The 16337-nt window shown below is 55.1% G+C and overlaps 2 protein-coding genes across 2 annotated transcripts in view; one reads left to right on the top strand and one right to left on the bottom strand.

The window, feature by feature from the left end:
• LOC142453634 (adenylate cyclase type 10-like) overlaps positions 1-7053 on the top strand; it is a 48456-nt gene extending 41403 nt beyond the window's left edge. The window contains exons 25-32 of the mRNA XM_075555137.1: positions 557-713; positions 3405-3609; positions 3702-3798; positions 4218-4336; positions 4562-4679; positions 5280-5478; positions 5999-6194; positions 6846-7053. Of these exons, the coding sequence (XP_075411252.1) occupies positions 557-713; positions 3405-3609; positions 3702-3798; positions 4218-4336; positions 4562-4679; positions 5280-5478; positions 5999-6194; positions 6846-6910 (1156 nt within the window). The 3' untranslated portion in view covers positions 6911-7053. The remainder of the gene's footprint in view (positions 1-556; positions 714-3404; positions 3610-3701; positions 3799-4217; positions 4337-4561; positions 4680-5279; positions 5479-5998; positions 6195-6845) is intronic.
• Positions 7054-10307: 3254 nt separating this feature from the next.
• On the bottom strand, positions 10308-15622 carry TREML1 (triggering receptor expressed on myeloid cells like 1). Its single transcript, XM_075553794.1, is given in 6 exon segments — positions 10308-10703; positions 11164-11216; positions 11674-11759; positions 12132-12227; positions 15113-15449; positions 15580-15622. Coding segments are annotated over 6 exon segments (1011 nt in total).
• Positions 15623-16337: the final 715 nt, after the last annotated feature.

Here is a 16337-nt window from a genome sequence, read left to right as displayed (position 1 = left end):
TCGGCTCGATGGCAGTGAGCTCTTAAGCATCTGTAGATTTACATATATATACACACAGAAAGCAGAGAAAGAATGTAACATTCCACCAATTTATTTATTATTGTGTTCTTTTAACCTTTCATTGCAAATTAGGTGAAGGTTAACAGAGCAAATCCACTTTCTATGCCATTCATACACATTTTGTTTCACTTTATTGATTACAATCCCCACAATGAAACACCCCTTACCTCACTTCCTCCTGTGTCTCCTGTTTCCATTCCTCTTCTCTCACCCTTCTGATCTTTGTCCTGGAGTAAATGCTGGCCTTTTGATTTCAAATGACAGGCCTGTCATCTACTGCCTCCTAGTCATTGAATTGCACTAGTTTATTGTCCCGGTTGAGAGGGAAGACTGGCAGTAGTGCATACGGAGTTAGAAGCAGTGCAATCTCGGGACCATCCCTGAGTTGGAAGGTCTGGCAATGGCCCTGTCCTGGGGAGACTGGACTTCTTGTGGGCGGTACTGTTGGGAGGTGGCGCAGAGTAGGGTGTACTAACCAGCTCGTGCTCGACAACAGTAAGAAGAAGCTGGCGATCCTCCAGCAGCAGGTGCATTGCCTCTCGCTGCTCTGGCAACTCTACAACCTGGACGCCACAGCCAGCAATCGCCGATTTGCCTACCTGGCCACACTCATGCAGAAGAATTTAGCTGAGGAGTTTGGAGACGAAGCCCAGGTGAGGGAGTTTTTCTTTCCCCCTGACCCAGGCTCGGGAGCAGGTGCTGAAGAGAGAGACCGGCTCAGTGCTTGGTTTTCACGTGATTCCTCAACACCCCAGACATGACGCCACCACGTTTCACATACTTTCATATACTCGAGTGGGATGTTTCAGTTTGCAGTGTTTGGGTGAGTTTGGGGTTATCTTTCCCTCCTGAACTGAAGACAGATTTTGTGCCTCTGTTCGAAACCATACCTTGGGCGGTACACATGGTGAAGGGCTTGTCTGCTAATGGAAAAGCCCGGTGATTCACTTCCCAAAGATTCCCCCACAACCATCAAGTCCATTCTGTCTCTCCAGGGTTTGTGTTCATCTTTACGGGAGCAGACAGCCTCATCTTTGCCCCCTGGGCAGCTGATGGGTTTCAGCTGCCAACCTTTTCGTTACCAGCCCAGCGCCTCACCCATAGCACCACCAGGGTTCCTTTCCAAATGCTCAGTCACGGAAGCACAGCTTCTCGGAAACACAGGAGGTTGTCAAGAGCTGGCTATGAACTGCTTTGGGCAGGTCACAGCTTTAGTCGTGCTCTTGGAGAAGCCCTTGTGGAAGGAGTAGTAGTGTCGATTTTAAGGGACAAATGTGTCTTGTTCATTGTCTTATCTGGTTCTTTGTTGCTTCCCTCCCGCCATTCCTTCATGTAATGTTGGATGACACTGTGTGCCAGGCACTGAGAAACAGACAGTGAAGAGGTAACATACGAGGGGTTACCCCTCCCCCAAAAGCAATTTTTTCCCAAAGCTATGTATTTAAACTTTTTTACAAAGCAACCTTATCACCTTTAAAGTACTCTCCACTACACTGGATACATTTGTCCAATCTGCGATTCCATTCTTGGAAACATTTTTCAAACGTATCTGTTTGGATGGCTGACAGCATCTCCCTCGTTTTTTTTCTTCACCTCTTCTACGTCTTCAAATTGCTGTTCTTTCCTGTCCCTCTGCATTCTTGGAAACAAAAAGGAGTTGCACAGCGTGAGGTCACATAAGTCAGGTACATGGGGCAAGAGAGTCATGCTGTTTTGCGCCAAAAACTGGCACACTGAGATGGCTGCATGAGCAGGTGCATTGTTGCGGTGGCAAAGCCAGTCACCCATCTGCCACAAATCAGGCCTTTTTGTTACACGCTGGTATGCAATCTTTTCAGAACCTCTAAATAGAAAGCTTGCTTAACAGTCTGATCTGGTGGAACGAACTCCAAATACACTATCACCCTCACATGCTCAAAAAAAGCCAAATGAGCATCATCTTGATCTTTGATTTCACTTGACAAGATCTGGGGGGTGGGGGGAGGTGGTGATGGCATCTTCCACTGGCTTGCCTGATGTCTGCTTTCAGGGTCGTAAGAACAGCACCATGTCTCGTCACCAGTAATGACCTTGTAAAAAGCCTGGGTGGCTTCAGAGTTGATCTTTCAAAGTGTACCATGTTTCCACTCGACACTCTTTCCTGGTCAGTCAGAACCCGAGGCACAGATTTCGTAGTGACCCTCGTCATCCCCAAATCTTCTGTTAGAACTTGCTGAACTGAGCTCCAAGACAGTCACATCACTTCCCCATCTCTTTAACGGCCCTTCATCCATCTTCAAGCAAAAGTGCATGGATTTTGTCAACATTTTTGTCCATTTGGGAAGCTGACGTAGGTCTAGAATGAGGTTTTGTCATAAACCAACATTTTACCTTTTTTGAAACAAGAAAACCACTCCTACGTTTGAGTTTTTCCCATAGTGCTGCCCTTGTAAGCTGTGTTCAACATCACAGCAGTATCTGTAGCACTTTTCCCCCAGCAGGAAACAAAGTTTCAGAGCTGGACCCTGTTCTCTTAAATCGGCCATCACAAAAATGAGGTTCAAGTGAAACTGCTTTATGAAAAAATTCACTGTGACCAGAGAGAACCTTCCCAGGCAGTGCCCCTGGCTCAGAGTGAGTGGCTCGATGCCCGACTAGCAGGGAAAATGTATACTATAAAAGCTCCGCCCAGCAGAGCTCCCCCCCCCCATTTGTGGGGAGTACCCCCTTTGTAGAAATGTAGGGTTTAGGGAAGAGGTTCTGAGTTAGAGTTAGAAGTGTGGAATTCATCAATGTGTAGAAGATACTTAAACCAGGAGGCAGGCAAAGTCACCAAGGAACCGGGTACAGAGAAGAGAGTAAGTCCAAAGAGAGAGGAAATCTGCGATGCTCAGAGGTCAGTGGGAGAGAGAAAGACACCAACCCAAGAAGAAGAAGGAAGGATCCGGAGCAGGAGGAAGACCAAGAGAGCCTGGTGTCCTGGCAACCTAGGGAAGACAGTGTTTGCAGAAGCTGCGAGCTCTCGGAGCTTTGCCCGGTCTGCACAGAGCTATCGAGATTCTAGGCAGCAGTTCAGAAGCGGATGTAATTTAAGAAAACACAAACGAGGTGCAGTTTGGCCAGTATTTTGAAGGAGAAAATCTCAGCTTAGCGAAGGAGAGAGGCAAGTAGAGGAGCTGGCTAGCTTCTGGAAATGATCTTGAGGGCACAAGGAGATTAGAAGTGCAGGGGCCCGGAGGAGCACGCCCTCAGAGCCGGAGGAGAGGCCAGCGGCAGACACACCGCTGGATGGGGCAGATGAGAGCAGAGTCCTGTAGCGGGCATGGGGTGAACAGTCTGTGTGGCCCATGTTTGCTGCTCCACAGGTCATCTCTACCTATGTGGACCTCTCCCGGTACTCACAAAGTGTGGGCGACAGGGAGGCGTGGCTGCGCTCTGAAAAGGTGGCCATTCAGAAAAGCAGCGCATGCTGGCTCTCCAGAGTGGATTCGCTGGCCACGGCCCAGCTCCTGCAGGCCTTGGCCTACACCAAACTCTGCCTCGGCCATCTGGACTTCGCCATCAGCCTCGGTAATGGTGGTTGGGGCTGGCAGGCCTGGGGCTTTGGGGAGCCCAGGGTCCTAGCTAGAACTCACACAGTGCTTGCTCTCTGACCTCCCCAGGGTTTCAAGCCTACGAGATATGCAGACACTTCAGGATCCGCGCTCTAGAGAACCTGGTGTTGGCAGTTCTCTTCAGATCTGCATTTCTGGAGAAGAAGTATTACCCTCGTTTTCCGTCATTGATGTCTGTTGTCTAGAAGGGGTGGGGATGTTCTGGCAGGGAGGTTTGGGCTGCAGAGGGAGACGCTGTACTGTTACCACAGTCCAGGGGTCTTGTCCCCAGGCACCCCAGAAAGCAGTGTGTATGGGGTTGGCAGTGGTATTGCTGAGTCAGAACTACTCCATCCTTTGCGGTGCCTCGTGGACCATCTTTCAAGATACTTGCTGTTCTCTATATTTATCTACATATTATCTGTTTTCCATTTTCTGGGGACTTAATAGCAATTTGACTCTGGAAACTGCCTGACAGGCTTTCTCCCACCTCCTTCGAAGACCTCTACTTTGAGGTGCACACGGGGCTCCCCGGGGCCCCGTCCTCTCCACTCCCTTCCTGGACCAGTGTGTGTCTCTCCACAGATTTGCTCTGTGTGTCCGGGTTCTGGAGAGCCAGTGGGCACTCATCTCCCAGGGACATGACGTCCTGGGCCTGGCCTGCTTCTACTCTGCTTGCTTGGATCTGCTCCTCTATGGGAAAGGTAACTGCTGGCAGCCGGCTGTCCTGCATGGTTGGAACATGCAATCATGAGGCCGACCTCCAAGGCATGGCCGAGGCTGCTGGTCCCTGAAGGACAAGACCCACTGGGTGGTTCAGAAGGCTCTCTGCCTTTCAGGTCTCGTCTCCCCCTTCTGCCTGCTACCCCATGCCCCGTCCCTGCCTGCCTGCCGTGATGGCCTAGTCGGGGTCCCCTCTGTGCCCACAGGATGGCGGTGCCGACCCTTCCGAGAATGTCTGCGTTTCGTCCAGCGCCACGAGCACAGCTGTGTCCTAGCCTCTCGGAGCAACATCATGCTGGGGCTCCACTCCTCCCTGGCCATGTGGTAATGCGGGCACCAGGGTCGCTTTCCGAGGCGGACCGGGAAGGGTGGGAATGGAAGGACACCAGGAGGCCGTTTAAGCTATGTCCTTGTCCCCTTCCAGGCAGGACAATCCAGCATGCCTCCCTTCCCTTTCAGGGGCCCTCGTGGGGCACGGGGGGAAGGGTGGCTCTGCTGAGGGAGAACGAGGCGGCAGTCTGTTTCTGTGAGCTATAGCCCCAGAAACCCTAAGCAGCACGTCTCTGTCCTGTGGGCTGGCTGTGACTCAGAATCAACGCCATGGCAGCGGGTCTGGTTTTTGTGTCTGGTTTAGCTTACTTTTGCTCTCCCATCAGTAAAAAAGGTTCAATAGAATGAGGATGAAGTTCTCTACATTGAGGACAAAGCTTGAGGAATGGGGTAACTTTTGAGTGGGTGAGTGCTCACATAAAGTGCTAGAGTAATTTGTTTAAAGTCTCCTTGGATGTGAGTTAATCGCTTATGTGAGTTTCCCAGCCTCAGACATCCGACCGTTCCTTAGAGCTTCAGGAAGTGATGCTTTATCCAGGTGCTGCCCTTGGCACGCAGGGGGCCGAGCTGAGAGCTGTGGCTCTTTCCCTCCAGGTTCGCCCAGGACGCCCAGTGGGAGCTGTTTGAGCACCACCTCCGGAAGGCTCGCCAGCTGGTGGAAAGAACCAACGCCTCGCTGTTTGGTTCACATGGCTTTGTTCGCTTCCTAGAGTGCCAGGTGCTAATGGTACACCGAATGCCAGAGGGCGTCTGCGTGAACATCCCCCCAGAGACGCGGGGCCAGATGCTCCAGGTGTTGCTTCTCTGCTGCTCTCCACCGGACAGCTTGCTTGGTTACTACTCTTTCTGCCGCTGGCCTCTCTTCCTAACACACTTACCTTCACTCGTTCCGCCTGCTTTCCTGCTGGAGCCTTTCGCTTCTCTACCTTTAGTGCACGCAGCTCCTCTACTCTCCCAGGGAGTCTTGAGACTGGGTCAGGAGTGGATTCCTTAAATCCTGCCCTCACCCCCCACCCATGGCACTGCTGCTAAAAAAGTCCACTAACATTTAGCTTTTTTCAATGGCCCCCACTCAGTGGCTCAGTCGATAAGTCAATACATTTCCCTACAGCCCTGCATTTTGAGCCCAAGAGACACGTCCTCGCCCTTCCGTGTCCTAGAACAAGCTGTGTTAGGCCCACTTGGCACCAGTAAGCGCTCCCTGCCCCCCAGCCCTGGGCGAGCGCACAGAACAAGGCCTGTTGCATGTTCTGGCAGACGTCGGGGTTGAACGGTGCCAATCTCTGTGCTGATGGGCCCACTCTTCCTTTCAGTACTTCAAGGGGTTCTTCTCTCGGTGTGTCACCTGCCCTGTCTATCACCAGTGGGTCACTGAGCTTAAAGCATCAGTGATGAGATGTGGAAATAGAGAATCCGTGCTGCTGACTGACACCTGCTTGACCGAGATTTGGCTAGAGGAGGGATTCCTCAAAGACAGCCCCTCTGCAGAAGGACAGTTAGGAGTGGAAGGTAAGCACTCCTTCCCGAAACCTTCGTCTGAGAGTCAGCAGAGCAGTCTCAGATTCGTATTCCCAAGCAGCCAAAGGCTCCCCTCGAAGTAACGTGTTAGTCCTCCGCCGGAAGCAATGCTCCAGCTCTCCCTGTACTTGGGTGGGTCCTGCCTCACGAAACAGAGACCCCTTAGGTTCTGAACCAGAACCACTTCCCCAGCCCCTCGCAGCTAGGGGTGTCTATAGCTCCCCTGGCTTAGAAAGCTCTGCGTTGGCCCAGCTCCAAACAATAGGCACTTCCTTGGAATGGCTGGATGGTCCCTGAGGGGAGAAGAAGGCCTTGCCTGTGATGGTAACTGGTTAAGGCGAAGAACAACGGAGACGGAAAAGAACCCCTAGACCAGCGGTTCTCAACCTGTGGGTCGCGACCCCTTTGGGGGTTGGATGACCCTTTCACAGGGGTCTCACCATTCATAACAGTAACAGAATGACAATCATGTTATGGTTGGGGTCACCACCACGTGAGGAACTGTATGAAAGGGTCTCGGCAGAGGACCGTGGAGAACCGCTGCCCTAGAGAGAGCGCCTCCTGTCTCCTCCAGGGCCACAGTGACGTGTGTCATTGCTGTGCACACTCCTCCTGTTTCTGACATTCACCGTCTGCTTTCAGCACTTGACAGAGCGGCTGGCATCAAGGGCAACAAGGAAGAAGAAATTCGAGAAAGTGCATGTTAAACACCACCAATACTCCTCTGAAGGGACCGGGATGGGTGCTGGTGTATATAAGACAATGGACCGCCCAGGCTCTCCACTTTAATACGCCATATATGTACATACATTAACTATGCTAAACATTTGCAGTCTGTCTACAGTTTTGTCGAAATAAAAGCTATGTTTCAGAGAGCGTGATCTGAAGGCGTTTCCTAACTCTTAATCATTAGCGGAACGGCAGCTGGAATTTCAGAAAGGGCGGGGGTGGGGGGGCGCGGGCAGGCGGCCTGGGACGTGTTGCGATGGTACGAGCCAGGGTTGTTAGTGCCATCAGATTGGGCCCAGCTCATAGCGACCCTGACCCTGCGTCCAGCAGGACAAAGCACGCCCGGGCACCAGCACCTCACAATGGGCGCCAGTCCTCTTTGGAATTCTCCCCTTTTTGGCGAACCCTCTACTTTACCAAGCACAATAGCCTTCCTCAGGGGCTCGTCCCTCCCGCTAACACGTCCAAAACATAGGAGGAGTTTTGCCGTCGTCTCTCGGCAGGATCATTCTGGCTGCACTTGACTCAGTACTGCCCTTCGCTCTCCTGGCTTCCGGGGCACATGAAGTATTCTTTGCCGGCACCATAAAGCAAATGCAGCAGCCCTGTGGTCTCCCTCGTTCATTGTGCATCTTCTGCGTGCATGTGACCGTGGGCTGGGTCAGGTGCACCTGCAGCTTCATGAGGCCATCTCCGCAGAGGTCTTCGACAGCAGATTTCCCCACTGCAAAGCGGTACATGCTTTCTCAGCTTGACGGCTGCTTCCATGCACATGCGTGTCAAGTATCCAGTGAAATCCTTGACACCGTCCATCTTTTCTCCATTGATCAGGTTGCTCCTTACAGGCCCAATTGTGAGCATCTTTGTTTTATGGTGCGGTATCATCCAAACGAAGGCTGTATTCTCTGATCGCCATCAGTGAGGGCTTCAGGTGCAACCCAAGGCTTGGCTTTTTTCTTCGTGGTCGTCCAGCCTGCGTGACGTTGAGTGTGTTCGCTTGGTTTCAGGCGGTGGTGCTTCCCAGCTCGCCTGCACTTCCTTTGCTGGGTGTGGTGTCTGCTTTTTTGTAACTGAGGAAGTCACTAGAGGTTACTTTTATAACCGTGACCTTGGTTGGCTCCCTACCATGAGCAGTGGTGGAATTAATGTTCACCTACGGGGCTTTCTGGTCCCAGAAAGAGTCCGTCTTGGAAACCCATGGGGGCAGCTCTACCGTCCTAGAGGGTCCCTGTTGGTCAGCACTGGCTCGATGGCAGTGTGTTTGTTTCGCTTCTCACTTACTGACATGGGAAGGTCCCAAAGGCCAGATTGTTGTGCTAAGTGGATGTTATGTGAGAGTCGGACGCTGTGCCCCATCTTCAGCACTATGACACCCCTGCAGTGACTGTCCGTCAAGCATCCCCAGAACATCTCTGGATGTGGCACAGTGAGCTCTCTTTCCATGCCATGACAAAACCCACAGGGGATGGGGATGGTCAGATGGGTTGGGTGATGCCCACCGCCCACTTCCTCTTGGTACTTAACCTGCGTGAGAGCCTTGGTCATCTCGTATCTGTGCTGACCCCACCACTCCATGCAGCCCCCTTCCCTCTGCCTTGCCTCCAACCTCCCCAGCACCTTTGGCCCCTCACCCTGCTGCTTCCAGTCCACCTGTGTCCTTGTATCTCTCTGCATCCCCTGCACTTGGTGTGGTCACACTGAGACATTGCAGAAGACTAGGGGAAGGTGTCTCTCAGCCTCTCTGTTCCTCCTCCTCATGGGCCTCGGTCACCCTGGGGGCCTCTGGCATATCATTAGGCATGGCTGACAGGTGATGCCCTGGGCGTGGCTGTGGACCGCGTGTGGGGCCTGGGCTGTCAGAGGTGCTGCCGGAGAATGCTTTCTATGTCGTAAGTGTGAAATGTCAGATCACGGAGAGTCGGCTAGTGAGGAACAGGTGCACTTTCTCTCTCTCCCGCCATCACCCAGGTGAGCTTCCTTTGTATGCTCTTGTATGCTGTAAAACAGGCCTTTATGTCTCTCGGGCTCTGAGACATTCTAGATCAGTGGTTTCTCAACCTTCCTAGTGCTGTGACCATTACAAACAGGTCCTCATGTGGTGGTGACCCCCAACCATAACATTATTGTTGGTGCTACTTCATCAGTCATTTTGCTACTGTTATGAATTGGGCAACCCCTGTGAAAGGGTTGTTCGACCACCAAAGGGGTCGTGACCCACAGGTTGAGAACTGCTGTTCTAGATGCATTCAGACCAGGGTCCGTTTTCCCCAGAGGGTTCTTGGTAGATTTTATTCTGTCTCTCCTTCGCTCCCCAGCAGTCCCTTGCTGACCGATCCAGGGGGAAAGCTGGCTTGCTTGAGGAGTGGGCAGACTTCTCCTCCCAGGTCAGCAGGGACACGTGGCTCCGTCACAGTCTGTGGCTCTGTCGGGAAGCTCAGTACATCCTGCTCTGCTCCCTGAAGATCAAGTCCTCCCACCTCCACAGCTAGGAGCCCCAGGCAGCTCTCTCCTCCTTGCTTCCGAGCTGCCTTGGCCAGAAAACCTGTCTCTACTGAGCCCCCTGTGAAGGTAACAAGGCTGGGCTCCAGAGCGCTCTGTGGCCTCCGCTGAAGTCTTGCTCAAAATGAGCAAACTTTCCAGTTGAACCATTTCCCAAGAAGTCCTGGAGAGGACCTGAGCGACCCTCAGACCTGAACTAGCTTTCCTGCACACTTGGCCGTAGCCACGCTTCTGCCATTCGGCCGAGCCCTGTGCCTTCACCCCACCGGCCCCTGCAGGCTCCGGAGGTAAAGCCAAGCAGAAGGGCGCAGTCACGTTGCCACCGCGTTGCCGCTAACACGGACAGCTACCAAGTCCTCCTTTCTCCTTCGACCTTCTCTCTCAGTTCCTGGCTGTCCCCTTGTTTCTTCTCACCCCTAATCTGAGCCGGGTTTCCTGTAATCGCCGTACTCATGACGCCAGCCCTCTAATCAAAAGATGTCCCCCGGTTACAATGTGTCGAGCAGAAAGCCAAAGAGCTTTCCACACCAGCAAATGCGCCTGTTCTCTTGGGTACTGAATGCCGTGAGAGGCCGGGAATACTTCAAGGCTGTCTTCTAGATGCCCCTGGAAACCCCACCCGCAGGGCAGGTGCCGAGCAGTCTTCCATCACAGCCATGTGGTTAGTCGGACTCAAGCCCTCCCCGCACCCCGCGTGAGCCCACATGCTGCAGTCGTCGTCGTCATCATCATCATCATCTCGATGCCTTTATTTAACCCAGGGCTGTGAAGGTGGAGGGATCGCAGTGGGGTGGTCTCCTGTCGCGCCCGCCCCCTCCCAGCTGTGCTGAGCTGCTCACGGAGAGCGCTCCAGGAGCCACTCCAGCCCCTGGTTGCTCAGAGACCCCTTGCTCTAGGCCCTAGGAAGCCCGGGATGGGCAGAGGCTCCGAGGCCCGGGACTGGTGGCTTCTGGAAGCACAAAGGGGGTGTGTGAGCCACTTAGCTGGGTGGGAGCTGGTGACAAAGTGGACCCGGGGCTGGCTCACAGGAGGCCCGTCCACGGAGATGCCTGTGGCCTAAGTCACAGGCTTGGAGCAGATGGGGGCCTTAGGAGGCAGAGGCGGGGATGAGGGCGGGGATGGGGGTTTTCCCGAGAGGGGATCAAGGGGCAGGCTGGTGTAGGTGGCATTGTCAAAGGAGGGCGGAGAGTCGAGCCTCACATAGGGCACGTTAGAGGGCAACTCAGCCGCCAGTCCAGAATCGCCCACGTGCTGACCCACCGAGGAGGGGGCCTGCTGCTCCTGGAAAGAAAGAATGCAAGTTGGGAAGCGAGCTCCTGGGAGCCCCGAAGCTCCGCCCCTCGCAAATGCTCAGCGAATCGCGGTGAAGATTGAAGATTTCCAAGCAGGAAGCTCCAGTGGTGTCGTGGTTATGTGCTGGGCTTAACAGCAAGGCCAGCAGTTTGAAACCACCAGCGGCTCCGCAGCCGACAGACGAGGCTTTCTACTCAGAAACCCACCAGGACAGTTCTGCCCTGTCCTAGAGGGTCGCTAGGAGTGGGAATCGACTAAATGACAGTGAGTGAGAAGTCCCCTCCCCCCGCAAAATCCGGGAAGCCGAGACACCAAGGAAGCCACGGGTCGCAAATAGCCTGCATTAGAAAGAGGTTTTGCACCCGATTCCTCCCCAGGCCCTTCATCGGGACCACTCCGCAGCGCACAAAGGGTGTTGGGGGCCGGCCGAACTTCTTACCACGCTTGAGACTCTGCTGCTCTGGAACTGGGCACCCGCAGCAAGCCTGTTCCCTGGTAGGACAGGGGACAGCAGGGCCCTGTGCTTCCTGCACTGGCTCTGGGTCCACCCAGCCCCCACTCCCAATCCAGCCTGAACCTCTCCCACTATCCCACCCCCCACCCCACCCCTCACCCCCTTTACCTTTACCTTTTCCTTCTTGCCTGCCCCTCAGCCTCCCCTAACTTTCCTCACCCACTTACTGCTCCCACACTCCCTTCAGCCTACCTCCCTAAACCTTGGCCCGCATCTCACCCAATCCCATTGCCAATGCCTTTCTTTCAGACCTGTGCCCCCCGAAACTTCCCTCCCTCCCTCCGCCATGTGAACCCTGGAGTATGGAGGCCTTGTACTAAAGTCGTAACTACTCATTTGTAGGGGAGCAGTCCTGGACTCCCAGCCTAGCCTGCAAAGCTAGTTGGCACATGAGCAGGGGGGCCAGGCTGGACAGATGCATAGACAGCCACCTACCCCTCCTTTTGGCCATCACAGCGAACAGGACGACCGCTGCCACCAGCAGGCCCAGCAGGACCACAGCGCCCCAGATCAGTGGGATGCTGAGAGGCAGAAAGGGACAGCTGGATTAGCCCTGGCAAGAAGGTTCACACTCCTGATGGGCCACGTTTGGGAGAAAGGAGGATCTTTGGGAGAAAGGAGGATCGGGGACTGGAATGAGGCAGGCAGGCAGGCTGCACCAGGGCAGACGAGCTGTGCCTTCTCAGGGCTGCACATGAGATGGCTGAGACCCCCAGATGGCTGAAGACGCACCCGTCGCCGAGCTGGGGCGGAGAAGTCTGCCTCTTCAGAGGTTCGCCAGGGTGGAAGGCATGAGAAAGCCCCCCTCTCGGATGTCATCTGGGGCTTTAACCAGTCAGACCTCCCCCAGCCCCCATCCTCCCAGTCACCCCGAATGCAATTCTACTCAGTACCTCTTCGTATCCAGGCTAGTTTCTGGGCTGGCACTGCCCAGAGGGACCGAGGAGGAATCGCCAGCCACACTGTTGGTCCTGTTGATCTCCTCTTCTCTCAGGCGAGGAGCTGAGCCGGGGGAAACATGAGTGGACACAGGCCATTGTGGAGGTCCGAGGGGCTGGGGTGTGGATCCGAGGAAGGAGAGCCTTGGACGCTCCTCCCTCGGGACCAGGGAACGGCCCTTGGTCTTCATGCCTGCTGTTCAGTGCCTACCGCCTAGTCGATTCTAACGCATAGCCACCCTAGAGGCCAGAGCAAAACTGCCCCATGGGGGTCCCTAGGCTGTCAGCTTTGCAGGACAGACCACCAGGTCTTTCTGCCACGGATTTGACACAACCACCTTTTGGTTGGTGCACCTGCTCAGTGAGGGTCTTGGCTACCATCTTTCAAGGCTCTCAGAAGGCCTCTCCTCCATACTGTGCCAGCTGCGGCCATGTGACCCTACCCAGAGCCTGCTCAAGCCCCGGCTGAGCTCTGCCCTCCAGATTGAAGGAGAGGAGACCAGGCAGCAATGTGGTTAAGCGCACGGCTGTTTGAACGCCGCAACCCCGCCCCCCAAGAGACAGAGGCGGCAGGCTGTTTGCATAGATGGCAGCCATGGAGATGCTTGAGGCCTCTGGGCCCTGTCCCATAGCACTGCTGTGAGTCGGAATTGACCCCATGGCTAGAGGGTTGACTGGAAGCGGGGGTGCAGCACCAGTTGGCCCTTGCTTGGAGCCTCGCTCTGACTCTGAGACTCAGCTCTGTGGCAATAGGACACCTGATGCTCCTCGAATATCATTGCTTTCTGGCTCTGGGACCTAGCATTGCCCTCACTGAGGGTCTGTCTCAGGAACCTGGGCAGTCCTTCCAGGCCCTCGGCTCGGGCGGAAGGGAGGGGTGAGTGCCTTGTTCCTGAGAGGCACCATTCTACCCCCACCCTACAACACACCAGCAACCCAAGATGCTTTAGGCCACTCCCTGCTGCCTCATGGGTCACCTAGAGCCACCTCTTTGAGTAAAATGCTTGCCTGAGATACTCCCACCTTCTCCCTGGCTCCCAGGTTCAACTTGTCTGTCCAGACACCCATTCTTACAGCCCCATAGCAGTGGGCGGGAGCCCCAGGTCCCTGTGCGTTTTCTAGTGCATCACACTTGGTCACATTGACTTTTCAGTTTGATATCAGAGCCCTGGGTGGCACCGTGGTTACACTGGGTTACACCATGGTTGGGGCTGCGATCTACACAGTCAGAGGTTGGAAACCACAAGCAGCTCCCTGGGAGAAAGACGAGGCTTTCCACTCCCGCAAACAGAGACAGTCTTGGAAGCCACAGGGGCACTTCCACCCTGTCCTATAGGGTCGCAGTGAGTTGGCATCGACTTGGTGGCAGTGAGTTTGGTTTTTTGTGGATCTGAGTGTCAAAGAAGCAAGGTTTCACGCAGCCTCCAGTGTGTCGAAGAGTGCGGACGAAGGGTGGTTCCAGATGTACAGGAGGAGATTTGTAGGATGCTGTACTCATCATGGGCTCAAAAAGGCGTCTGATGGAGCTCAAGCGAACCCTCGCGTTTCACAGGAGGGGGAGAAAGGCAAGGACATGGAAACACTCTTCATGTCAATGTTTGGGGACTGTATACAGATTACTTGGGTGAAAAGAGCAGCCTACAAACCAGATCAAGTCAGCGTCCACTCAAGGAATGGAGGAGCAGGTGAAGTTGGCCCTTTTACCTCCAAGCATCGTTTACCAAGAATTGTACAGTAAAATAAAACATGAACAAACCCCCAAACACACCAACCACACGGGTGTCATGGAGTAGATTTGAACCCCTAGCAACCCCGTGTAGTCTGTCCACCTTGAGCAGAGCAGACAGCCTCATCTTTCTCCCACAGAGCAGCTGGTGGTTTTGAACCACTGGCCTTGTGGATTCACAGCCCACTGTCTAAGCCACCGCACCACAAAAACACCAAACGAAACACACTGCTATTGAGAGCATTCCAACGCATGGTGACCCTGTAGGGCAGAACAGAATCGCCCCCCCCCACCCGCCCCCTTGTGGGTTTCTCACACTGCAACTTTTTTCCCCCAGGAGTGGGAAGCCTCATCTTTCTCCCCAGGAGCAGCTGGTGGTTTCGAAGAGCCGCCCTTGCAGTTAGCAGCCCAAACTCCCATCACCCACCGTCCACCAGGGCTCCCACAGAACTTCCAGGGACCTTTCAAGATCTTTTACAGCATCCTTCCATTTGTCTGAAAGTTTTGTTTTGTAAAGATTTCTTTTCATAATGGTGTAGACACTGGAAAGCTGTCGTCTGTGCGAATTGAAACGGAAAGAACAGAATGTCTCCTTGCTGAGAAGAGGGCTGGGAGGGTTGCCTTAGCTACTGGGGAGCCTGCCCGCACTTCTGAAAACTGAAGGAGATGGAAGAGCCCAGGAATGGAATGCGCCCCACTCCCTGCCTGCGGGCGAGGCTCAGACTAGATAGATGCTCAGGGAAGAGGCAGGGACTTAGATAAGATATGGAGCGGTGCCCCGAGCCATCACACATAGTCCGCAAGTGAAATGCTGGAAGCTACTTGGAAAAATAACTCAGTTTCTATGCTCGAACGATAGCGTGGTTGAAAGCAAGGCTAAGTGGAAAAGCAGATGTGTCAAGGGTGTAGAAAGTCCTGGAAGAGAAGCAGAGGTCTAGGGGGGGTGGGGGGTGGGGTTGGAGGGGGCCTGTGCAGCGTATCCTGTAGGGAAGCCACTTCTGGGGGCCCTGGAGAGGGGGTGCCCTGTGGCTGGTTTATCACTGGCTTCCCAGCCGGAGTGGTTTCCCGTTCCCGGCAGCGCTGGGGAAGGGGTGTGTCCCCCATTGCTTCGCGGGGGAGCCCGCGCCCCCACCCAGGGGTGGGGGGGTGTCCCAAGAGTTCCGGGGACCGAGACGGAGGTGGGGACCTCGGACAACTAGCACATAGGAACGCACCTGGCGGGAGCACCTTCAGCGACACGCGGTGCACCGTCTGCGGCCCCTTGGGCCCCTCCACCATGCAGCCATACTCGCCTGAGTCCTCCTCCCGCAGGTCGACCATCTCCACCTGGAGCAGCCCCCCGCCCAGGTCCGTGAGAAAGGAGCGCCCGTCGCCTGGGGCCCTGCGGTCCACCTTGGAGGACAACAGGGGCTGGCAGCCCTCGGGCACGAACCGGCACCACACCTTCGGGCCCCTGAGGTTCTGGATCCGGTAGTGGCACTGCACCCGGATGTAGCCCCCCTCGGTCACCCGCAGCACCTCAGGGAGGATGCCCTCAGAGGCTGGACCTAGGGTAGGACAGAAGGAGTGTGCAGGGCAAGGGCTGAGGCCACTGGGACCGAGAGGCCCATGTTCCGGGCCCTGTGGCATGTGTGCCACCCATCCTGGGGCCTGGGGCCAGCTCCTTGGGAACCTTACCTTGGAGCGCTAGGAGCAGCAGCAGGAGCAAGTTGGGGCCCATGGCTGAGCAGGAGATGTAAGCTCTGGCCTGGGCCTGGGCAGTGACATGGCACCCCTCTGAGGGCAGGAAACATCTGCCACAGTCAGTCACGTGGGGCTTGGTGACCACGGACTGGTGGGCACTCGGTGGGCGGGGAGGACTGCCTGTCCAACCCTGGTCCGTCCACTCCCAAGCCCAGGCACTGGCTCTGGGGACAGGAGTGATGGAAGCAGGGGGAGAAGACCCAAAGCAGGGGTGTGAGGGGCTGAGAGCCAGCTCAGGGAGGGGTGGGCAGGGGTTGTGGCAAAGGGGGGGGCAGCATGAGAACAAGAGGGATGGAGATCTTCAGGGTCTTCAGACTCTAGACTCCCATGTCTCGCTGTGAAGGAGGAAGACCCAAGGTCATTCTGATGCCAGCTTCTCTAAGGGTGGCCTCCTCCGCCCCAAGATTTTGGGGGGCTTGTCTTTCTCTCCTGCATGGTCAGCGAGCCACTGGATGGTGAGCCCTGGTTGGGGTCTTCTGTGTCTGTATTGGACACTCTTCCCAGCCCTGGGTCACCGAGCGGACTCAGAGGCAGGACAAGGCGAGGCAGGACAACGCAATGCCGTCCTGTCTGAGAAGGACGGCTCCGTGGGGTTTTCAAGGGCTGGTTTCCCTGGAAGTAAATAGCTAGGCTTCCCCACCTCCATCTCCACCTCCACCACCCAGCCCCATGTTAGCAGCTGAACAAGGAAA

The sequence above is a fragment of the Tenrec ecaudatus genome, chromosome 7 (genome assembly GCF_050624435.1).
Source record: "Tenrec ecaudatus isolate mTenEca1 chromosome 7, mTenEca1.hap1, whole genome shotgun sequence".
In the NCBI taxonomy this organism is placed as follows: domain Eukaryota; kingdom Metazoa; phylum Chordata; class Mammalia; order Afrosoricida; family Tenrecidae; genus Tenrec; species Tenrec ecaudatus.
Note: the sequence above shows the minus strand (reverse complement) of the source record. Positions and strands in the feature narration are given on the sequence as shown.